This window comes from Staurois parvus, unplaced genomic scaffold (assembly GCF_062004578.1).
Source record: "Staurois parvus isolate SC_StPar_1 unplaced genomic scaffold, SC_StPar_1.0 ptg000530l, whole genome shotgun sequence".
NCBI classification, from domain to species: Eukaryota; Metazoa; Chordata; class Amphibia; order Anura; family Ranidae; genus Staurois; species Staurois parvus.
In genome coordinates this window covers 3,897,541-3,921,770 of record NW_028318326.1, presented here as the reverse complement: position 1 = coordinate 3,921,770, position 24,230 = coordinate 3,897,541, and the positions used below count along the sequence as shown (strand labels likewise).

The 24,230-nt window shown below is 45.7% G+C and overlaps 1 protein-coding gene across 1 annotated transcript; it reads left to right on the top strand.

The window, feature by feature from the left end:
- The first annotated feature begins 385 nt into the window (after positions 1 to 385).
- On the top strand, positions 386 to 24,203 carry HNRNPA3 (heterogeneous nuclear ribonucleoprotein A3). Its single transcript, XM_089690444.1, has 12 exons — positions 386 to 516; positions 13,307 to 13,333; positions 15,715 to 15,837; positions 18,400 to 18,546; positions 18,646 to 18,856; positions 19,275 to 19,364; positions 19,445 to 19,567; positions 19,915 to 19,980; positions 20,183 to 20,323; positions 22,188 to 22,304; positions 22,875 to 22,962; positions 23,053 to 24,203. The coding sequence occupies exons 1-11, from the start codon at positions 496 to 498 to the stop codon at positions 22,943 to 22,945; spliced, it is 1,137 nt and encodes a 378-aa protein (XP_089546570.1). The 5' UTR covers positions 386 to 495; the 3' UTR covers positions 22,946 to 22,962; positions 23,053 to 24,203.
- Positions 24,204 to 24,230: the final 27 nt, after the last annotated feature.

Sequence of the window (24,230 nt, the reverse complement as noted above, 5' to 3'; positions counted from 1 at the left end):
CGGGTGCCTCCCTAAACCAGGTACCTGCTCCCTCTCCCCCCAAAAGGTGCCAAATGTGGCAGCAGAGGAGGCAGATAAGCGGAGATTTCACTTTTGGGCGGAACTCTTGAACACATTTGCGTGGCTTCATGTATCTTGATGCTGCTGTTCTCCTGCCGGGAGGAAGGCGTGTAGACAAGCTGTGCGAGCACTCAGTGTAATGAGGCCTAAATGAAGGCAGTTTGGAGTGATGAATATAAAAGGTATATTTTACTGTGTATAGCCTAAGGACGGCGCCATGCTGGCCTCCCACACACGCCTGGTGCGGCCTAGCAGGCTGTAGTACTGGACACGTCACCACACTACAGCCGCTGTGATTGGTACCTGGGGATGGAAGATGGAGCCGGTGGGCGGGTCGCCGTGGAACGTGTGTCACGTAAGCGGGAACGTGCCCCCCCGCCTTCCTCTTTCTGTTCTCCTCGACGGCGGCGGCAATAGTAGAGCGAACTCAGAGTGATGCCTCGGCCCGGAATGGATGTAAGTGACACCGTCTACATAAGCGGGGCCGCCACAGTGCGTGTAATAGCGGACGGGGCTGCTGTGTCAGTCGCATTTGGCGCGCCATCGATGGCGGGGCCGGGCAGCGTGGTGTGTGCAGGCCGCGGCCTCTCCACAGAAGGAGCGCCAAAGCCGGGGAGGGATGAGGGTTATGTAAGGCTGGAGGGAGGCACCCAATGTAATGGGTAGCTGGCAGGGCATGCTGGGACTTGCAGTTCCACACACCTCTGAGTGGTTAGAGGCCAATACAGCAGCACTACAAGTACCAGCATGCCATGCGGCTGAGTCTTTTTGGGGTGTGCCTGTACCTGCAGGTCTGGGCTACGTGTGCCTGGTCCTATCACTAGTATGGGGGAGGGGGTCCAGGTGCTGGGATTCTACCATGGCCCCTGTTGGGCTGCATGCTCTCCTTGTTGGGTCTCTTGTATCTGCATAGCAGTGGAAGGTTTGAGTGTCACCTATCAAGGCTAATAAGGGGCAATCGGAACCTGGCTGCTGTAAGCATGCTGGGACTTGTAGTGCCACAACACCTATGGAGGCGGAGGGTGGTTCTCCAGGCCGGGTGGTGTAAATCCTGGCATATCCTGGAGCTGGCAGGTTCTGGGATGTACTGGATGTGTGTGGCCAGTATTACTATGAGTGGGATGGCTCCTCCTACCCCCACCCACCCCCGCACTCTGCAAATGGCAGCTGCCAGGAAATGAGCGAAGAAGAAAATGGAAGGCGGTTGAACTTGAAACCTGAGCGCGGAGGGCTGACCTTGTGTGTGTGAGGAGGGGGGGGTGCAGCTTTCATTTAATCACAGGAGAGCGTCTGCACTGTGCGCCCCTGATATGGAGAGACCCCACCATATGATCACATGCTTTAAATGGGAAAAAACGTAACATTTCAGTAACCCAACACTTCAGTGTTTCCCCTCTATCATTGTAAATCCTCCTGCTGTCTGTTCTTCAGCTGAGTGTATTGCCGGTTTTGAAGCCGCTTTGGGGTCATTTCTATGTCTCATTCATATAGCATAACTTGAGGGGGGGGGGGGGAGATAGAAACTTCAGATTTTTTTTTTTTCCTGAAAACTGCAGAATTTTTAAATCTTTGTATTTAGGGGTGGCTGTCTAGATGTTTGCCCTGTAATACTGGGCAGGCAGATCTTCAATATTAGGTGTAATCTAGAGTTGAACACTTTGCCCTAAGAAAGGGTTAAAGTATTATTAACCGCCTCCCACCCGCCATATAGTCCAATGACGGGGCGCAAGGCGGTTCTCTCGTTCTGGGAGTATGTTGTATGACGTCCTCCCATTCTCACCGTGCATGCATGGCTCCGGGAGTGCGCGGCGGTGCGCTGTGTCCCTCGGACACAGCGGATCACTGATCCACGGAAAGAGCCGAAGATGTCAGCTCGGTCATGTGATCAGCTGTGTCCAATCACAGCTGGTCGCATGTAAACAGGGAAATGCCGGTTATCGGCATTTCTCTCCTCGCAAGCCGTTACGTTGACAGCTGGAGAGGAGAGCCGGTAATCAGCATTCTTCGGAGGGAACATGTACACTGATCATCAGTACCCTGATGATCAGCAGCGCAACCTGTTAGTGCCATCTGTCAGTGCTCATCCATGCCACCTGCCAATGCCCATCTGTGCCACATCAATGCCACACATCAGTGCCCCTCTGAGCTGCTTTTCAGTGCCACCTATCAGTGCTTCTAGTCAGTGTTGCCTATCAGTGCCCGTCAGTATTGCCAGTCAGTGCCATATATCAGTGCTGCCTGTCAATGCCCATCAGTGCCCATCACTGCAGCCTCATTAGCGCACATCAGTGAAGGAGAAAAATCACTTATTTACAACATTTTATAACAAAAACTAAGAAAAAAACGTTTTGTGTTTTTCTTTTTTTTTACATTTTCAGTGGTTTTTGGTTTATTTAAAAATAAAAAATCCCAGAGGTGATTAAATACCACTAAAAGGAAGCTCTGTCACAAAAAAATGATAAAAATGTCATATGGGTACAGTGCTGCATGGCCACGCAATTGTCATTCAAAGTGTGACAGCGCTGAAAGCTGGAAATTGGCCTGGGCAGGAAGGGGGTATAAGTGTCCTGTAGGCTTGTGGTTAAAAGTAAATTCTCTAACGGAGCATTATATTTTTCTCTGTAAATTATTATTATTATTTTTTTAAGTTTTGGTCATCCTCTGGTTTTCTAGGTCCAGCAGTCTCCTCACCCCGAGCCGATTCTTCAGTTAACTGCCGAGTGCTGGCGCCACCATCTTGACTAAGGGAAACCAGCTGTGAAGACTTGTGGCTTCACAGCTGGTTTCCTGCGCATGCGTGAAGTGCACTGCACTTTGTGAATGGGCCACAGTTGTCTGGGATGTGAAATGTCCCAGAGGGCTGCAGGGGAGCCCCAACTTATGGCTCAGTGTGGCACGGCGAGTCAAAAGTGGGAGCAGGTACCTGTGAAAACCAGATACCCCCCCCAAAAGGTGCCAAATGTGGCAGCAGAGTGGGAAGGTGGCAGATAAGCGGATCTTCCACCTTTGGGTGGAACTCCACCTTAACACATTTGGCACCTTTAAGGAGCAGGTACCCGCTGTTCCGCTGCGACCCCCTAGGTGATCGGAAGCAGAAGTTGGTTTCTCTCCTTCCCATAGTCTTCTGGGACACGTGACAGAAGTTTATGGGACCGTTCACAAGGCACAGCGCTACTCGCACATGCTCAGTGGGCACCTGGCTGTGAAGCCGCAAGCTGTCATAGCCGGGTGCCCACACTTAGGATGCCGTGGAGCGAGGACGGTCAGTGAAATTGGCTGTGGTGAAGGTACTGCTGGATTATGGGACAGGTGAATGGCTGTTTTTTTAAAAATCAGCAACTACAGTTTTTTTTAGATGCAGATTTTTTTTTTTTTTAGGCTTGACAGGAGCTCCACTTTAACACTAGGCGAGTTTAGCACTTGAGCATTAATTTTGTTCTGGCCAATGAAATGAATTGACATCCAAGCGCTTGATGCCTGTAAACGCTTGTAAAAGAATTAGGCACTTTTACAAGCGTCAGGCATTTTTTTTTTCTGCCAAAACGCTGCTGTCAGGAGGAAAGGCTTGTAGGAAAGTCTGCAAAACATGCTGTGTGCGTGAGGCCTTATGAGATTTAATTGAGAGTGAAGATCTGAAGTAGGGCAAGACAACAGGCAAGGTGAACGCCATCCTACTGCGCATGCAAGGTTTTGACTGTGAAGGGTGGAAAAGCAGCTGAATTATTAGGAAGCAAATGTGTGCTGGCTTCAGTTGCCCTCAGTTAAAATGGCTACTGTAACATTTCTGGGTGAGTGCAGTTGCAGCCAACTTTTTGTTTTCATTGGAAATGGGCACATTTTGCTAAATGAAATGGATAAATCACATTGCCAACATTTTTACATGCTGGTTGTATTTGTTCCAGCAATTGAGCAAGTTTAACTTAACTTCATCTTTAAAACCAAATAAGATAAATAAAATCCCATATTTTTAGGTTGTCACCAGATAAGGAGAAGAGGGGTTAATCTTCCGATGGGGACACTAGTTCTGGTGATGTGAGGAGATTCCCACACTTTGGAGGATTTTCCTCACATTCTGTTTTGGCTGTGATACAGGAAGTGAATGTATATCTCCCCAATGAGGCACAGATGGGAACACACCTGATGGGTTATACCCCTTTCTTTAAAATTGAACACAATTGGGGGAGTTTTGCCTACTTTTAAATGTTAGAAAATTGCCCTCTGTGTTGTATGTTGACCACTTCCTGACCGCCTAACGCAGTTTTACTGTGGCGCAGCAGCCCCGCTGTGCCAGATCACGTTCAGGATCTGGTATTTACGGGTAGGGGGCACGTTGCCCCTTCTGTGCTGTCATTTTCTACAACACAAGGTGATCAGCAGGTCCCAGCCAAGGACTAGTGGCTGGGACCTGCTGATCGGCTTAGCAAATGACCGTTCAGAGCCTGTGTTTACTAAGGACATGTGACTTTGACCAGAGAGCAACAATCACTTCATAAAAGCAGCACATATTCCGCATGTTACGCATTAAGTACACAGTTAACCCTTTGCCCCTAGATGTTATCCCCTTTTCAGCCAGTGTCATTAGTACAGTGACAGTGTATAATATTAGCACTGATCATTGTATTAGCGCAGGGGTCCTCAAACATTTTAAAAAGGGGGCCAGTTCACTGTCGCTCAGACTGTTGGAGGGCCGGACTATAGTTTTAAAAAAAAAAAAAACTGAACAAATGTGGACACAGTACAGGAGATGACCAGAGACTGCGGACATACAACGGCGGCGGGAATACTAGGCCGGCCGCTCCATAAGACACACCGACATTTCCCCCCAAGTGTGTCTTATGGAGCGAAATAGTGCCCCATCGTTGGTGTCAGTGGGAAGAAACGTGCCCCATCATTGGTGTCACTGGGAAGAAATGTGCCCCATCTTTGGTGTCAGTGGGAGGAATAGTGCCCCATCTTTGGTGTCAGTGGGAGGAATAGTGCCCCATCTTTGGTGTCAGTGGGAGGAATAGTGCCCCATCATTGGTGTCAGTGGGAGGAATAGTGCCCCATCTTTGGTGTCAGTGGGAGGAATAGTGCCCCATCTTTGGTGTCAGTGGGAGGAATAGTGCCCCATCTTTGGTGTCAGTGGGAGGAATAGTGCCCCATCTTTGGTGTCAGTGGGAGGAATAGTGCCCCATCTTTGGTGTCAGTGGGAGGAATAGTGCCCCATCTTTGGTGTCAGTGGGAGGAATAGTGCCCCATCTTTGGTGTCAGTGGGAGGAATAGTGCCCCATCTTTGGTGTCAGTGGGAGGAATAGTGCCCCATCTTTGGTGTCAGTGGGAGGAATAGTGCCCCATCTTTGGTGTCAGTGGGAGGAATAGTGCCCCATCTTTGGTGTCAGTGGGAGGAATAGTGCCCCATCTTTGGTGTCAGTGGGAGGAATAGTGCCCCATCTTTGGTGTCAGTGGGAGGAATAGTGCACATCTTTGGTGTCGGGGGGGGGGGGGGGGGGGAAAGTGTCCCAACATTGGTGGCAGTGGGGGGGGGGGGTGGGGAAGTGTCCCAACATTGGTGGCAGTGGGGGGGGGAGTGTCCCAACATTGGTGGCAGTGGGGGGGGGGGGTGGGGAAGTGTCCCAACATTGGTGGCAGTGGGGGGGGGAGTGTCCCAACATTGGTGGCAGTGGGGGGGGGGGTGGGGAAGTGTCCCAACATTGGTGGCAGTGGGGGGGGGAGTGTCCCAACATTGGTGGCAGTGGGGGGGGGAGTGTCCCAACATTGGTGGCAGTGGGGGGGGGGGGGGGGAGTGTCCCAACATTGGTGGGGGGGGGGGGAGTGTCCCAACATTGGTGGCAGTGGGGGGGGGGGGGGGGGGGGGAGAAGTGTCCCAACATTGGTGGCAGTGGGGGGGGGGGGGGAGAAGTGTCCCAACGTTGGTGGCAGTGGGGGGGGGGGGAGAAGTGTCCCAACGTTGGTGGCAGTGGGGGGGGGGGGAGAAGTGTCCCAACGTTGGTGGCAGTGGGGGGGGGGGGAGAAGTGTCCCAACGTTGGTGGCAGTGGGGGGGGGGGGAGAAGTGTCCCAACGTTGGTGGCAGTGGGGGGGGGAGAAGTGTCCCAACGTTGGTGTCAGTGGGAGGGATAGTGTCCCAACGTTGGTGTCAGTGGGAGGGATAGTGTCCCAACGTTGGTGTCAGTGGGAGGGATAGTGTCCCAACGTTGGTGTCAGTGGGAGGGATAGTGCCCCATCGTTGGTGTCAGTGGGGGGGGGGGATAGTGCCCCATCGTTGGTGTCAGTGGGGGGAGGAAGAATAGTGCCCCATCGTTGGTGTCAGTGGGGGGGGGGAGCAATAGTGCCCCATCGTTGGTGTCAGTGACACCAACGATGGGGTGCTATTCCTCCCAGTGACACTTAACTTGCTGACCCCTGTTCCAGCATGGTGCTGCTGCAGCCAGCATACCTGGTTGCAGCAGCACCATCTGCATTGCACACTTAACTGTCAGCTGTCCTTCACTCCGTCCTCTCCCTCACTCGATGTTCGCGGGGCTGCTCAGCTCTGCCTCCTCACAGGTGATTGGCCACCTGTGTGCCTTTCCTGAGCTACAGTTCTGGCGCCCAATCACCGGTGAGGAGGCGGAGCCAAGCGGCAGCGCAAACATCAAGGGAGTGGCCGGAGTGAACGAAGGAGCAGTGCTTCCTGGACTGAATCGTTGTGGGACTGGGACCTGGAGCCAGGTAAGATACAGCAGCCCCCTGCCCGCCCCTGTACTTAGTGTCCCATCTCGTGGCAAATACGCCCCTGCCAGCGGGCAGGATAAATGTCCTCGGCGGGCCTTAGTTTGAGGACCCCTGTATTAGTGTCACTGGTGATGTCAGTCACTTCCCACTTAGTGTCAGTGTCGGATTGCCTGCCACACTATCACAGCCCCACTAAGTTGCTGATACCAGTATAGCGTCTATACCTATGTAAATTCCAGTGTGTGTGTGTGTGTGTGTGTGTGTGTGTGTGTGTGTATAATACATACACTATATTGCCAAAAGTATTGGAACACTCCTCCAGATCATTGGATTCAGGAGTTCGTCACCTCTATGGCCACAGGTGTGTAAAATCAAGCACCTAGGCATGCAAACTGCTTCTACAAACATTTGTGAAAGAATGAGTTACTCTTAGCGCAGTGAATGCAAGCATTGTACCGTGATAGGTTGCCACCTGTGCAGTAAGTCGATCTGTGAAATTTCCTTGCTACTAATTATTCCACAGTCATCTGTTAGTGGTATTGTAACAAAGTGGAAGCAACTGGGAACAACAGCAACTCAGCCACGAAGTGGTAGGCCACATAAAATGACAGCAGGGGCAGCGCATGCTGAAGTGCGCAGAAGTCGCCAACTGTCTGCAGAGTCAACAACAGTGTGTAGAGAGTTTCATGGAATAGGTTCTCATGGCCGAGCAGCTTCATCCAGGCCTTACATCACCAAGTGCAATGCAAAGCGTCTGATGCAGTGGTGTAAAGCACACCGCCACTGGACTCTAAAGCAGTGGAGACGTGTTCTCTGGAGTGACGAATTGCACTTCTCTGTCTGGCAATTCGGTGTACGTGTCTGGGTTTGACAGTTGCCAGGGGAACAGTGCTTGCCTGACTGCATTGTGCCAATTGTAAAGTTTGCTGGAGGGGGATTATGGTGTGGGGTTGTGTTTCAGGGGTTGGGCTTGGCCCCTTAGTTCCAGTGAAGGGAACTCTTAAGGTGTCAGCATACCAAGACATTTTGGGCAATTTCATGATCCCAACTTCGTGGAAAGAGTTTGGGGATGGGCCCTTCCTTTTCCAACATGACTGCGAGCCAGGCCTCATCTCACATCGGTGCCTGACCTCACAAATGCGCTTCTGGAAGAATGGTCAAACATACCATAGACACACTCCTAAACCTTGTGGACAGCCTTCCCAGAAGAGTTGAAGCTGTTATAGCTGCAAAGGGTGGGCCAAAGTTCATGTGCGTGTAAAGGCAGGCATCCAAATACTTTTGGCAATATAGTGTGTTTTGTGTTGGATCCCTTTTAAAGGATCTGTCCACCACTGGGAGAGGCCCCTAACTGAGCATGTGAAACCGATGTCTGGGGCCTCACACTTCAGTTGTGATGACTTATGTTGCTCATGGGTCCAATACCCATAACAGATGTGCAGAGCACTCTGGGTTAGGGTGCTGATGGCCACATCCAAAGAGCATCTACCTGGCTTGGCCTTCAGGGAGGTAATTTTATCTTGCACTTGATAATGTGTTCAGGGATGCCACAGTAGGCCAAAGCATACTTCTGCTTCAAGTGAAGAGGTCTAAGAAAAGGTCAGTTAAATCCCACCCTTTCCATTCTATCCACTTCTGCAGTTTGTGCCCTCAGAGGCTGAATAACAACTCATAGGGCTCAAAATCCGAGACCAGCTGAGCCCTCGGAAAAGCTGCCTGCGTGAAAGAATATATATATAAAATGGTGAAGCGCTCTAAAGTGAACTACATAACACACAAAAATAATAAATATGATCCATACACAGTGCTCAGATACAATCTGTATCCAATCGTGACCAACCGTGAACAGTAATGAAAAACAGGAGGTCATGTTTTATACAAAGTAACGTGACTTCTAAACCAATATTAACCCCCCCCCCCCCTCCTGTCCCAATCATGGGACTATATAAATGTGTCAAGTGAATCCCTTTTTGGGGACAAATAATAAAGTGTTAAGTGACACAAACCCCTTTAACCTGTATAAATGTGACTACTAAGGGCCAGCATGCTTTTAAGGATCACCTCCCGATCCTACTAGATGTAAACTGGTTCCAGGAATATGAATGCCACACAAGCTCCAAGTACCACCGCTCAGCTCCCTCCTTACACAGGTACCACAATGTAGCTCACCCCCACTCAGGATCATAATAGTGAAACAAAAAAGATTCCTCCATGGTGCAGTAACGTTTTTTAATCCATAAAGAATTAAGCAGAATTAACACTCGCATGTAATCTCCAATACACAGACTCTTATCCTCATGCATATAGGTGCACTACATGGATTTGTAAGGTGTACCAAGATGGCCACCTCGCCCGGAAGTGCGTCACCGGAAGTTGCATATCCCTAAAGGCGTACTGGCCCTTAGTGGTCACGTTTTGGAAGTGAAGGGGCCATCTTGGCCATTCCTGAGGAGTTTATACACCAGAGTAAAGATCACGCTTTTTCACGGCATCACTTGCATGAATTTTAGGAAGATCACTAATATATTTATATGTTTGGACATTATAAAAAATATTTTTGTTCATGTTGATGATTTATACAGGTTAAGGGGATTTATTTGTGTCACTTAACACTTTTTTTATTTGTCCCCAAAAAGGGATTCACTTGACACATTATATAGTCTCATGATTGTGACAGGAGGGTTTTTTTTTTAATAATGGTTTAGAAGTCACATGTTACTTTGTATAAACAGGACCTCCTGTTTTTCACTATTCACAGTTGGTCACGATTGGTTACAGATTGTATCTGAGCACTGTGTGTGGATCATATTTATTATTTTTGTGTTATGTAGTTCACTTTAGAGCGCTTCACCATTTTGTATACATATTTTTTTTGTCATACCAGTTGGGTCAGGTTGGGTGAAAGCAGCTTTATTTAGGGCTTCCATATAAGCGCAAGGGGTATTCATATATTGTTAAACTGCATGAAAGAATGCCTCAATTTCTAGGTAGGGGTGTGCTGATTGTAAACCTTGGTAGGTCCTTGGGTACTTCCTAGCGTTCTGTGTAGAGAGGTCCCCTTTAGGTTCATGGGCTAATCCTTTGCCTCTGGTACCCTCTTTAGCTGCTCCTTCTCACCTCTCCTATGCTATTGCATAGATTAATGCATCTTCCCTAGTGTCCATGGGGTGGGCCATCACCATGTGGGATTGGGAAAAACTGTCTGAAGTGACACATCAGATTGCAGAGGAAAGAGATCTCAGATGGAGCCCACTGTACTAGGCTCTGTTGATTGAGGCGAATACACTTTGTGAGGTTATACCTTCATTTCAAAGGTTTACAATCACTTTAAGTCCCTTTCTGAACATTCAAAGCAGTCTGCCTCTATGCTCTAGGCTTTTTTTTTTTTTTTTTTTGTGGCAGGGATCCTTTCTTCTCTGTCTTGAAGAACCATCATGCTCAGGGCGACTGTTCAGTAACCGGTAATTCTTCATGTCAGGGTATCCTGCTTTGTGCAGGTTTCCTGGTTCAGAATTCATTGGACACAATCTAGGTTTTTCTGTGCCTTTTACAACTTGGGAGATTGTGAGCCCTTCCTGCAGCAGGGAAGGTAGTTTGATCCCTGCACAGGATGAGTGTCAACCTTCCTGTTTCCTTAAAGCGGTGTTAAACCCAGAACCAAAAATGCGAAATATTTCCACTTACCAATCTTTAGATGTGGCTGCATTAGTTTTCTTTCTTAGACTTTTTACCCTATTTTCACCTGGTGATCTGGCCAGTAATACCTCCTGTATTAGAAATTAGAGTCCCTCCACTCTTGATGAAGGAATACAGGGACACCTTTGGACAGCAGCATTGTCAATTGGGAGGGGGGGGGTGTGTGGGAGTATTAAGTACCACCAGGAGATTGAAGTACACTAACAAATTGCAGCCAAACTCCAGCTCATTCTGCAGATACAAAAGCAGTAACAGCAACATTTTTTTTTTTTCTTTTGGGGTAAAGGTTTTTATATAAAAGCTGATTATTGTAAGCACCTAGTCAGTGGTGAATGGTTTGTCTCAACACTAACGTCTACATTTGAAGGGGAGCTTGTTCTGTTGAAAAACAGGCTTTTTGGTTGGATGACCAGATAAAAAAAAGTGCTTAATAAGAACTAATGCAGCCATCAGTCTATGAATTTGCAAGCTTTTTTGGGGGTGGAGTTTATTACCTCTTTTAGGACACTGCTTTGTGGACAGGTTCTTTTTGGCCTCTGGACTGAGAGTAGAGGTTCATGCACTTTGCCTGCCGCACACCTAAGGCTACGTTCACACTAGCCTTGTGTGCAGGCGGCAGAGAGGCGTTTGGGAAGCGTTTTTACCGCTTCCCAAACGCCTCTGCCAATTCTGCACATTACAGCACATGGTGCTGTTCTAACGGGAGCGTTTGCGTCGCGGCAAAACGGACGCCTCTGGACGAGTCAGGAGGCTTTGAAGCCTCCTATTCTCGTCTATGGTGCCGCTCCGCAGACGCCCGGCCGGCGTTTGCGGTGCGGTTGCGACGCGGTTGCGGGGCGTTTGCGGAGCGGTAACACCACTCAAACTGCATTATAGGCGTTTGTGGGGCGTTATTAACGCTCGGCAAACGCCTAGCAACCGCCGCTAAACCGCGCATGCGGCGTTTGCGGAGCGTTTGCCGAGCGTTAAAAAACGCTCCGCAAACGCCGGACCAATGCTTGCCAAACGCTATAGGGGCGTTTGGCAAGCGTTGGCAAAACAGCCTAGTGTGAACGAGCCCTAAGATCGTCACTGGAGAGCCCTGTGCCTCCCTGGATCATCAGCAGGTGGGACACGTTGGTTTCTTTCTTATAGGTATCCATCTGTCTTGATGTTGGACCTGTCCACTGTCCTTGGCAGATCTGCATCCTCTAGTGTTCTTTTCATACAGAGCTTTTCCATCAAGCTACTGCCCATAGTAGTACGGCTAATACTGTATATCAACCCTAGGCCCCACAACTGCTGATGTTTGATGGATGTGAGGAGTCGGGAGCCTTCTTAGAACGATTACCAGAGGTCAGGGCTAGGCAAGCAGGTTCTTTAGTAGGGATTCTTGTGGGAGTGTGCCTGTTTTTTTTTTTTTTGCCAGGGAGAATGCATAAGCTTCATCCTCCGCTCATCAGGTGACTCTAGCGTCGGAACTAGGTCTCCTCTTCATTCCTTTCTAACTTTGTGGGGTTGATCCATCCATCCTACTCCTTAAGTTACTTTGACTCTGTAGGGAAAAAAACCCTTGAGTTCTCTGGGTGTCGACTCAGGACTCGCTCTACATTATTTGTGAGCTATAGTGCTTTTGCTGATACAGGGTATTCCTAGTAGGTTTTGCCTAACCGTTGATTGTACAGCCAGGCATCCCATTTAAAGTGATTCTGAAGGTTGCAAATGTTGTTTTTTTAAATAACAAACATGTTATCCTTACCTGCTGTGTGCATTAGTTTAGCACAGAGTAGTTTCCTGTGTCCCCTCTCGGTATTTATCTTCTAGTGCCACCACTAAGAGACTGCACAGTGGGTGGAGTTATCAATAGGGGAGAGAGGGGAGCAGATGGGCAAGCTATTACAAATGGGGTGGGGGGGGCAAGTACTCACTGCCATGACCTCCAGTGCAGAAGGGGGAGTAACACTTTCCCTGCCATGACCACCAAGACAAGGAGGGTGGTTAACACTTTAACCATACATGGATCAGCAGGGACCAGATGAATTTCGATCCACCTATGGGCAGGTTGGTTTTACAGAAGTCCTTTCGATCAACTTCTGTACAACCAGCCTGTTGGAAAATTTTTGCTGATCAGTGCCACTGTTTATTGCCAGTGGTGCTGATTAGTGTATTCTGAAGGTGGGGAAGCCTCCCCGCTGTCAGAATACAATATCTGCACTGGAGGGATTTGCCCATCCACCTTGAATATGTGGATGGGGGAATCGATTCATTTTATTTCACCCTGCTGGTTTATCAAAAGAAAATAAATTTATGTATGGCTTGGCTTTCACTGCAATGACCACCAATACAGGGGGGAAGGTAGGGGGACACTTTTACTGTCATGCCCAACAGTACAGGAGGGGTTGGTATAATACTTTCACTACCATGATCACCAATCTGGGGGGTCAAACCCATGTGCATTGGAGATAATGGCAGTGACAGGTAAAATTTAACTGCCGCTGCCCACCAATGCAGGGGAGGGATGAGGGTAACTTTCACTGCCACTGACATGTGTATTAACATTAATCGTACTGACACCAATGCTGGGGGGTTATTGTACTCCAAGTTTAACATGTTATATAATACATTGCAAAAAACACAACAGGACTGGAATCTTCTGTGCTGCTAGTGTGCGATTCTCTGGAAGTGTCGGGGGCCACACTTGAGGCCCTCTATCCTTCCAGTTGACAGTCACTGGTTTAGAGTAAATCCTGACAGGTGGCGCCTACCTTCTAATGGGCAAATATGTTGTTGCTTAGGCTAGTTTTGTTAGGGTGATTGATGGCTTCTCTCATTTTAAAATTTTTTGTGTTTTTGTAGGAACGCTGGCCATCTTCAGAAGATTCTGTAAGTATACTTGGGTTTTTCAGCCTGTCTTGACAATTTTCACTTTAAACACTTACCATTTCAAAGCTGCCATATTACTAAACACTTTCCTTTTCTGGATTTTAAAATAGCCTGTTCTTTAAAAATAAACATTTAATGAGTTGACATGAGGCAACCAGTATGAGCTTTAGCCTGGGCTCACACTTCTGCGAACTCTGTGCGATGTGATTTGAACCATACATTTTCCAGGCCCCCCCCTTTTTTTTTTTTCCCCTAGCACTAGAATTGGAGGATCTCATGGGTATTCAAACCCATGCAATCTGATTCTGCGGTTTTGTGAACTGATTTCAGGGTGTTAACATACACATCCTCAGCGGTTCGCATGAATGGGGTGCGATTTTTGATGCGGTGCAGAATTCACACAGAAACTGGTGCAAACTCCGCACTGCATCAGTGTGAACCCGGGCTTAATGTGACCTTAAAAGTCAACCCCTGTTTGTCATAATAGGAACATCTTGATGCATGGAATAATCTCAGCCAAAAATCTTGGTTCTAGTTTGTTGCAGCTTCCCAGTGTTTTATAGCAGGGGTTTGTTTAGGTTTTTATTTTTATAGTTCCATGTCCCCAACCAGCTTTTGCATCCACTTGTACCTGTGGAATATGTAACCACAACCCTATCCAAAACCTGCTTTTGCTGCTATTCTAAAAAAATTGTGTTTGAAAGTATTGTAAAATTAGACGTTCATGCTTAGAGGCTGCAGAAAACGTGTTTTATAAGAGTGCTGTACATAAAAGATTACTTGTAGAAAGGCACTGTACAAGAGGTGCCTTGTGTTTAAAGGACTAAATACATGTTCAAGAGCCCTTCAGATTCGATTCCCTTCTTACTTTGTAGTTACCAGCTAGTGAACATAAATGGGCCTGATGCAGCACAAGGCACTTTACCCACCCTCTTTATACAATCATCCCAGACTGGGTAATCTACAGGCACCCAAGTTTGTTTTAGGACTTTTTTTCCTAGATTAGCTTGCTGGTTTGTGAAACCCTCATTTGATGACTTAACGTGCAGCTTATCTGCATATAAGGGGACTCTGTTTCTTCCTAGCTATGGTTTGGATATTTTTTTCTACTTGAAGTTCAGCCCTTGTGCCATGAGGCTTTGCATCACTGTCGCATAGTTCTGTGATAAATTGGTTGTAGTCAAAAGCAGAGAAAGCTGTAAATTGTTAGGCCGGACTAGTGACAATACTACACTGCTCTTTGCCTCTCTTAATGTCTACACTTCAGAAAATTACCTTCCTGTCTCAGGTGTATTTTTATTGGCTTTTTGTAAGGAAGCTTTTGTCATATGCTAAGGGATTTCTGTGAAAGTAAAATATATTTTCTGTACCGAAATAGAAATGTTGGACTTCAGAAGAAACAGTAAGTATACAAACTGATTTCAAACTCTGCTTAACTTTCATCACAACAGACTTTTTTTGCACACTTGGAGTTTGCCACTGTATTATGTGCACATATCTTTGCACTCTGGTGGTGTACATCTTTAGAGTAATTTGTGGCATTTAGCTTTACACAAGTATATTCACTTTTACCTGTAGTTTTTAGTATTCACTAGTAAATGAAATGTTAAAGCTCAACTGAATTCTGACTTGCCACTTTCCAAATATTGCAAGGCTTTCATGGTGATCCCCTTATTGTAAGATGTATGCAAATAATCCTATCCTATGAGATGTTTAGGTCTCTGAAATTGCATTAAAGTGGGTCTTTACCCCAAAAACTAGTTGTTTGCACTGGCTTCAACACTTTCCCTCACAATAGATGCAAAAAAGCAAGCATTTGCCTTATTTGTACCCAGGTAAGTATAACGTTGTGCTCTGGGTGCCTCACAGCTAATGTGCACCACTGGGTTTTACGTGTGCGCAAATGTGCCAAAGGGCTCTGCCTGTCCTTTGAGACCCAGCAGAAACGTTTAGTACATCTGCTCATGCGTGGGGACATTGCAGTTATGGAGATCCTGGATCTCAGATTGTCCACATGCATGGGGAAACTGTGCTTGTACAGATGTGCTTCAGGCCTCTGCCAGGTAGAGCCCTTCGACACACCTGCCACATGCTTGATTTTCTAAGGTAGTGCCACCTTTAAAAAATGTAAGTGTTTGAGGTGATTGGCATAAAATTGCAGTGGTTAGTATTTCAGACTTGGGCAAATTGTGAGGTTTATAGCTCCAGAATTATTTTCTAGTTTGTCTTGAAAAAGGCACGGGAAAGCCTAGGATTTTTTTTCTACTGTTGATATAAACAGAATATTTTTGTTTTTATATAACTTTTTTTGGATGGTGTGTTTATTAAAGTCACAAACTCTTTACTGGCTTACTAATGAATAATTTAATCTTTTTATCCAGGGACCTGAACCTAAGGAACCTGAACAGTTAAGGAAGCTGTTTATTGGTGGCCTGAGTTTTGAGACAACAGATGACAGCCTAAGGGAACACTTTGAACAATGGGGAAAGCTAACAGACTGTGTAGTAAGTTGTGTTTTTTGCATTTTGGGGGATTTTCGTGTGTATTTTAACCACTTGCCCTCCAGAGGATTTACCGCCCCTTAATGACCAGGCCTCTTTTTGCTACTCGGCGCTGCACTAATTCAACTGATAATTGCGCAGTCATGCAATGCTGCACCCAAACGAAATTTACGTCCTTTTTTTCACACAAATAGAGCTTTCTTTCGGTGGTATTTGATCACCTGTGTGCTTTTTTATTTTTCACGCTATAAACAAAAAAAGGCCAAAAATTTTGAAGAAAAACAATATTTTTTACTTTCAGCTATAAAAAATGTATAGTAAACTCAAAGTTGGTTATAAATTTAGGCCTAAATGTATTCTGCTCCATGTTTTTGGTAAAAAAAAATCCCAATAAGTGTATATTGATTGCTTTGTGTGACAGTTATAGTGTCTACAAACTATGGTATAGATACTGCAATTTACGTCATTTTTTTTTTTTGCTTTACAACGCTGCGCTAGTTTAACGGTCAATTGCGCGGTCATGCAAAACGATGCATAAATGAAATTTACTTTTTTTTTTTTTCCCCGCAAATTGAGCTTTCTTTCGGTGGTATTTGATTGCCTGTGCGGTTTTTATTTTTTGCGCTATTAAAAAAAAAAAGCTGACAATTTTGAGGGAAAAAAAACAATATTTTGGACTTTTTGCTATAAAACATATCCAGTAAAAAAAATGTAAAAATCAAATTTAGTTATAAATTTCTGCCAAAATGCATTCTGCGGCATGTCTTTGCTAAAAAAAAAAAAAAAAAAAAAAAACAATACGTGTAAATTAATTGGTTTACGTGAAAGTTCTAGCGTTTACAAATGGCGGGAAAGATACTGGGATTTTTATTTATTTAATTTTTTTATACTAATGGTGTCGATCAGCGACTTATGGCGGTGATCAGCGACTTATGGAGGGACTGCGGCGGACATTCTGACATTGGGGGGTACTGACTTGGGGTCACTGACATCCCCAGTGACACCAATACAGTGATCAGTGCAAAAAAAAAAGTGACACTGTACTAATGGCACTGGGGAGGAAGGGGTTAAGTTTATTATTCAGGGAAAGGGTTAACTGTGTGAGGGGAGTGTTTTTACTAGGGGGTGTGTACTGGAGGGAACACCGCTGATCGGGAGAGAGAAACTCTTCTGTCCCGATCAGCGTGTCCTGGACCTGTCAGGGAACTGACAGAAAGCACAGCTACTGCAGCTGTGCTCTCTGTCGGCGATTGCCGCCGATCGCCGGGACATGACCGGCTGTAATCCGGCGACTGACATCCGCGGCTGTGATCGGCGGGCCTTGCGCGCCCCCTACCTGTTTTAAAAACGCACGTTTTAAAACGTGCATTTGCCCAGCCATGCCGCCCTGCCACCGTATTTCTACAGTGGCTGGGTGGCATGTGGTTAAAGTGGTAATAAACTTAAACAAAAATTCTGACTTTTTTTTTTTCTTATGGCAAAATAGACCCTATTCGTCTCTTCTGCTGTAAATGCTTCACTCCTGCTTGTCAGCAGAATTGTACACTTAGCCCTGTTTGCGCAGCTCAGAGTAACTTACGGCACCCACTCTTTTCTGTGGTGTGGGACTTCCATGTGTGGGAGTGACGTCATGGCTGCTTGGCTATTCATGCGGCCCAGAGGCCCGAACCCAGAAGGAAGACTGGGAGAAGGAAGCTCCCCCAATTACAGCTTTAATGGTGCACAGCATGTCAAAATTGATAGCTTACTGTATAAACACTGGCGTACTCTAGATGCCTTACTCTGAAAATCCTGTGTTTGCTAGTATCTCTGTACCCTGGGTCTCCTTGTTCTTTTTAGCCTGTTTGTACTCGAGCAATTCCCAAGTTCTGAGTGGCTAGCATTCTGAGAAATCTAGGGTAATATTCATCACCTATACTGTTTTTTTTTTTTTTTTTTTGTAAATTTCATTAATTTGCTTGATGTGCTATGCGCATCTCATTTTAACTGCACAAACATGCAGTGGGGCAATTTTAACACAATTGTAAATTGTTAGGGTTTTTTTTTTTTTTTTTTTTTTTTTGTGTGTGTGAATTTTAGTGCTTACCCGGTTGTGGTCTGCACTTAGATACTCACCCAGCAGATCCAGCATTGTCCTGGTGAGATCCTCTCCTGACAGCGCTCGGTCCCATGCTGCCATGTTTTGTGTAACATTGAGAGGCTGCTGGCTCTTCCGGTTTCAGTCAGGGGGCCTCCTGGAGATGCACTGTTAGGCCTGCCTCCTTGTCCTTTACTGAATGAAAGACACTGCCTCCTGGGATATGTGAGGTTCATATTCCATGACGCATAGGGAGCACAGTGTCGGGGGGAAGTCCAAAGAGTGTTCTTTTAAAAAAGCACTATATATGTAGAGGGCTGAAGGAGGGATCATGGTTTTGAAGGTGAAGATCTGCTTTAAATCTGTACTACTGCTTAGTCCAATTTACATTAATTTTATAATTGCATCTGTACCCTGCATCACATTGTAGGTGATCTATGCCAATTTTATTCGCAGATGTATTTAATAGAATGCTTTACTACTTTCAGGTTATGAGAGATCCACAAACAAAACGCTCCAGGGGCTTTGGCTTTGTGACATATTCCTGTGTGGAAGAGGTTGATGCTGCAATGTCTGCTCGTCCACATAAAGTTGATGGTCGTGTTGTTGAGCCTAAAAGAGCAGTTTCCAGAGAGGTGTGTGATTTTGTATGTGGGTTTTTTTGTTTTTTTTTTGTTTTGTGTCCAGTCCCCAACTTTAGTAGGGAAGAGCCTTATCTATATTGTTAAATACAGGATTCGGTCAAGCCTGGTGCTCATCTTACTGTGAAAAAAATATTTGTTGGTGGCATTAAAGAAGACACAGAAGAATACCATTTGAGAGACTATTTTGAGAACTATGGCAAGATTGAAACCATTGAGGTGATGGAAGATCGTCAGTCTGGAAAGAAAAGGGGATTTGCTTTTGTCACTTTTGATGATCATGACACAGTCGATAAAATTGTTGGTGAGTAGAGTTTCATCAAGTTTTTTCCTCTGAACCCGATGTTCGTGAACTTGACCAACTGTGTACATAGCTGTTTTAATTCTTTTAGCTTTTGAGGAAAGCTTGACCTGTTTTACTTATAGGTCTTGCTTTTACAGGTTATGTCTTCTATAAACTTGAAATTTTATTCAGCACCTATCAGATACCACTTTCTTCTCCAGTAAGAGATTTGGATTAAGTAGCAGCTGGGAGGTTCCGTATTTTTTTTTTTTTGAATCTCTGTATTCATCTATTGGGTTATAAGCAGAGATGGCTGAGAAGCCTTGTACGTAAACAGCTAGCCTCAAAACCTTGAAAGCTGGTTCCACAGTCAGTAAATCTGCGTAGTCTTGGTATATTTTTGTACACCTTTTTGCTAACACCCTTTTTCTCTTTTTAGTTCAGAAATATCACACAATCAACAATCATAACTGTGAGGTTAAAAAAGCCCTGTCTAAGCAAGAGATGCAAACCGCCACCACCCAAAGAGGTACAGTGCTTGAACAATGGTGGCGCAGAATTTGTTTCCTTAGGAATGTTGTTTTTTAATGCTTTCTTTCATAATTTTAGGACGTGGAGGAGGTGGAAGCAACTTCGTGGGTAGAGGAGGAAATTATGGAAGCAGTGGAGGAAGCTTTGGAAGAGGTGGCAGCGGTGGTGGTGGTGGTGGTGGCAGCAGCTTTGGGAACAGAGGTATAATGCGTGTTGTGTGTTTTTTTTTTGTTTTTTTTGTGGTTTCCATCCCCCCCACCTCCTTATTGAGATCTCACAAGGTGGTACTTTCCATTCTATAGTTTGATGCATATACTGTTTGTGGTATTATCTGGATACCACTGCATTACTATAGGTCTAAGTATACTTTTTCTGGGTTGGGTCTGGCAGCTACCATTCTTTTCTGATCTAAGGACCTATGTTTGTGGTGCAGCAATGAATGCAGTGTTTTATGTTTGTACCTGGTATGCTAGCTATTGAAGGGCAGAACATAGAAGGGGCTTCTCAATCTTGGAGTGTTCTAATACATTTATCCGTCCTCTTTCCAGGTGGCTATGGTGGTAGTAGAGGTGGCTATGGTGGAGGAGATGGATACAATGGCTTTGGCGGAGATGGTACGTTTTTGTTTTGCCAGTAGGCTTCCTTTTCTTTTTTCCTTCCCCCATCTCCCCGCTCCTAGGGAGCCTTTCCCTAGTCTTCTGGGGAGGGAGGCTTTTTAGCCTTGTAAAAAGGTGCAGTTTTTCAGATCCTAATGATATAATCCCATGTTTTTACTATGTTTTTTAAACTGTTTTTGAATGGTTTTTTATAACCTAGGGCCTGGCAACTATGGTGGTGGCCCCGGTTATGGTGGCAGGGGTTATGGAAGTAGCCCAGGTTATGGAAACCAAGGTGGCGGATATGGCAGCAGTAGTGGTGGTGGATATGATGGCTACAGCGAAGGAGGAAACTTTGGTGGTAAGTAACTTTTATCCTGAATAGTGGTAAATACTTGACTGTTAATGACTGTGAAATGCATTCATAACATGCAAATTAGTGAACTTGTAACAGCCACAAAGCACTGTGGTCAATATTTAGTTTGTTTAAACCTTTGTAAAAATTCTGGAGCAAAAGCAATGCCTTTTTGATCTTATGAATTCAGAGCTGCCCTGTTCACTCTTGTATGTCAGTCTAATCAGCCTTTCCAGTTCATCCCTTGAACAAAACCACACCAATCCCCACTGTCAAGATTGGGAGCTGTTGTCATTTGGTAAACAGGCAGGGCTGACACCATTCCTTGCAATTTCATTCCACGTAAGGCACAGTTTGTCAGCCCACAATAGGAATTTGCGAGGAAACTGATTTTTGCAAGGAGCAATGGCTATTTTTCTATGCTTACATGGTCTTTAAAAATGGGTAAATGTGAATGCATAACTTGTAAGAGGTTTTTCCTCCTCTAATTTTCCCAAGCAGTGGGACTGTGCCTGCACTGCATGGGTTAAGTGCTTGTTTTTGTCTAGGGGCTCAGGGATGAGCTGTACTTGCCCTGTCCTCCCGATCCTCTGGAAAACAGTGTTCCCCCATGTCCAGGGGTAGACTGTTCCTGCTGTCTTCACGTCCAGAGCCAGTCTGTGTGTGTGATGCTGTCGGGAACAGCCCATTCACAAGACCACTAGCGTGCGGTGGCAGGAGCAGCGGAGACTGGTCTTGCGCTCGGAGGAGCAGCAGATTAGGTGTGTATATCTTTACTTTCAGAGCCACTAGACAAAAATGAGCATTTAACCCAGGGGTCCCCAAACTTTTTAAACGGGGGGCCAGTTCACTGTCCTTCAGACCGTTGGAGGGCCGGACTATAGTTTAAAAAAAAAAAACCTATGAACAAATGCGGACACCGTACAGGAGATGACCAGAGACTGCGGACATACAACGGCGGTGGGAATACTGGGCCGGCTGCTCCATAAGACACACAGACATTTCCCCCCAAGTGTGTCTTATGGAGCGAAATAGTGCCCCATCATCGGTGTCAGTGGGAGGAATCGTGCTCCATCATTGGTGTCAGTGGGAGGAATCGTGCCCCATCATCGGTGTCTGTGGGAGGAATCGTGCCCCATCATCGGTGTCTGTGGGAGGAATCGTGCCCCATCATCGGTGTCTGTGGGAGGAATCGTGCCCCATCATCGGTGTCTGTGGGAGGAATCGTGCCCCATCATCGGTGTCTGTGGGAGGAATCGTGCCCCATCATCGGTGTCTGTGGGAGGAATCGTGCCCCATCATCGGTGTCTGTGGGAGGAATCGTGCCCCATCATCGGTGTCTGTGGGAGGAATCGTGCCCCATCATCGGTGTCTGTGGGGGGAGGCCGCCTGTGTGCTTTTCCTGAGCTACAGTTCTGGCGCCCAATCACTGGTGAGGAGGCGGAGCTGAGCGGCAGGAGTGAGGGAGTGGCCGGAGTGAATGAAGGAGCAGTGCTTCCTGGACTGGATCGTCGTGGGACTGGGACCGGAGCCAGGTAAGGTACAGCAGCCCCCTGCCCACCCCTGTACTTAATGTCCCTTCCTCACGGAAAATACGCCCCTGCCGGCGGGCCGTAGTTTGAGGACCCCTGATTTAACCCATGCAGTGCGGGCACAGCCCCACTGCATGGGAAAATAAAAACCTTTTTTTTTTTTTCTTTTAAGAAAGTTTTGCATGGTGAGCGATCAGTTATGCTTGTTTTGACTTAAGACACATATTGGAATATTGCACTAGTGAATTAATACTTGCCTTCTAGTGAAAATCCTTCTGAATCATTCCTCCCTGAAACACTTAGAACCATTTTTAATTGTATATCTTATCCTGTTGTAGGGAGCTACAATGACTTTGGAAATTATGGGGGTCAACAGCAGTCCAATTATGGACCCATGAAGGGAGGTGGCAGCTTCAGTGGAAGGAGCTCTGGAAGTGGAGGCGGCCCCTATGGTGGTGAGTGGTGTAACTGTGCAGAGCCCTATTCACACCTGTGTTCTGTCATAAGTTTGGAGGCTTTTTTAGGCATACATTTATTTCTGGTCATTTTCATTGGTGTGTACACCTAGATGGATAGCTTGCAGTTGCGGTTTTAAATACTAATGTCATTGAAAGTGCAGAAGAGCAACACCTATAATGTTTTAAGAGCCTGAATTGGTTTGGCTTTCGTTTGAAATTTAGTCATATAAAGGTCTGTGGAAATGCAAACCCCGCTTGAAGCAGGTCAAATTCTGAATAATCTCGGCAGTGCCTCAAACTGATGCCCTCGCCACAAGCGTGTAGCTTGACGACATAAGACCTAAAGCATTTTTGGTAGTACTTTGAACAGGAATTGCTTGAAAAATTACCCCTGGCTTTCACCCCAATCTACTATCTAAAACAAAAGCTTACCTCTGACCTGCATATACAGAAAACGTGTCAAATATGTGCATTTTTACAATACACAGGTGTAAATGAGCCACTATGGTCATTCTACTGCCATATTAAAAGGGTTGTATGGTTAACTGGCTGTACTTATTTTTACAGGTGGTTATGGATCTGGTGGTGGTGGAGGAGGTGGTGGTGGCGGCGGCGGCTATGGAAGCAGAAGGTTTTGAGTCTGCAGTAGATACAGGTAACCTATTGGATATGTTTTGTGATGATGATTCAATCTGTCTGACAGATCACTTGAGTAATAATCTTCTTGTCCTGTATCATTCAACAGGCTACAGTTCTTAGCAAGAGAGCGAGGATTTGTCAGGAAAGCTGCAGGTTACTTTGAGACAGTCGTCCATGTGCATTAGAGGAACTGTAAAATCTACTACAGGAGCAGCGAGGATCCATAGTCAGAAAAGTTACCGCAGCTTATACAGGAGGCATTTCTTGTTAAGGACTGGAATAGCCACAGTTTTTTTTGTTTTGTTTTTTTTTTTTTTCCCCATCAGTGCAGCTGATGATTAATGCAATGTAGTGTTGATTTAGATGTACATTCCTGAGGTCTTTATATCTGTTGTAGTTTGTCTCCCATTTCCCCATGATGTCAGGTATATTGCCCTATCCTTTGTTCTAGTGATACCAGGAATAAAGAATTAAGGAATTTTTAACTTTTAAACCGTTTTTTTGTGTAGTCTAGCAACCCCTGCTTATCAGGGTTCAATGTATTGCTCAACAAAAATAAACTTTCTTTACTATTTTTGATGAGCTAGTGTCAGATTTTAGAAAACCATAGTGGTGTACCTGGAACCCTTTATAGGTACAAGCTTGTTATTGACAGAATGTGAACAAAAGGTGGTGTTACCGAATGTCCCTGTCTCTAGCTAATAAATAAAACAAATCTAGTCTGGATGCCATTATGATACAAGTAAAATAGATGTGAAGGGCGATCAGGCCTTGAAAAACTTGCTTGGTTTTAACATTGAGAATGCAGTTGGTTATGTTTGGTCCAAGCACATTCAGACCTGGAGGTGCCCAGTCTCCCCATCCAACATTCTTGGCACAAGGCTTCTCTAGCCTTAAACTTCCGATCTATCCCATTAAGCTGGCTGTTTGACTCGGCACAAGGCATCATAGAATGAGAACCTCACATTTCCATTTTGTACTATAATTCAGATCATGGTAGTATCTAATTTTGTTGCTGTAGCTAAAATGATTCAGTAATGTAATTGAAGAAGTATATCATAGTTTAGTGTTTTACTTTGTGGTCATTTCTCTACCTAAAATGACATTACCTGCCAAGGCAAAATAACTTGCCACTTACAAGTGGCCAAATGCCCTTGTACGATTTTGTTTAGCTAAGTTGAATGTTTACATTCTATACCAGCTTGAGGCTTCTGTCCCATGTATGTTTTCTAATAAAAACTGGCGTGTATCTGTAAACCTGCCTCAGTTATTTTAGCATACCAT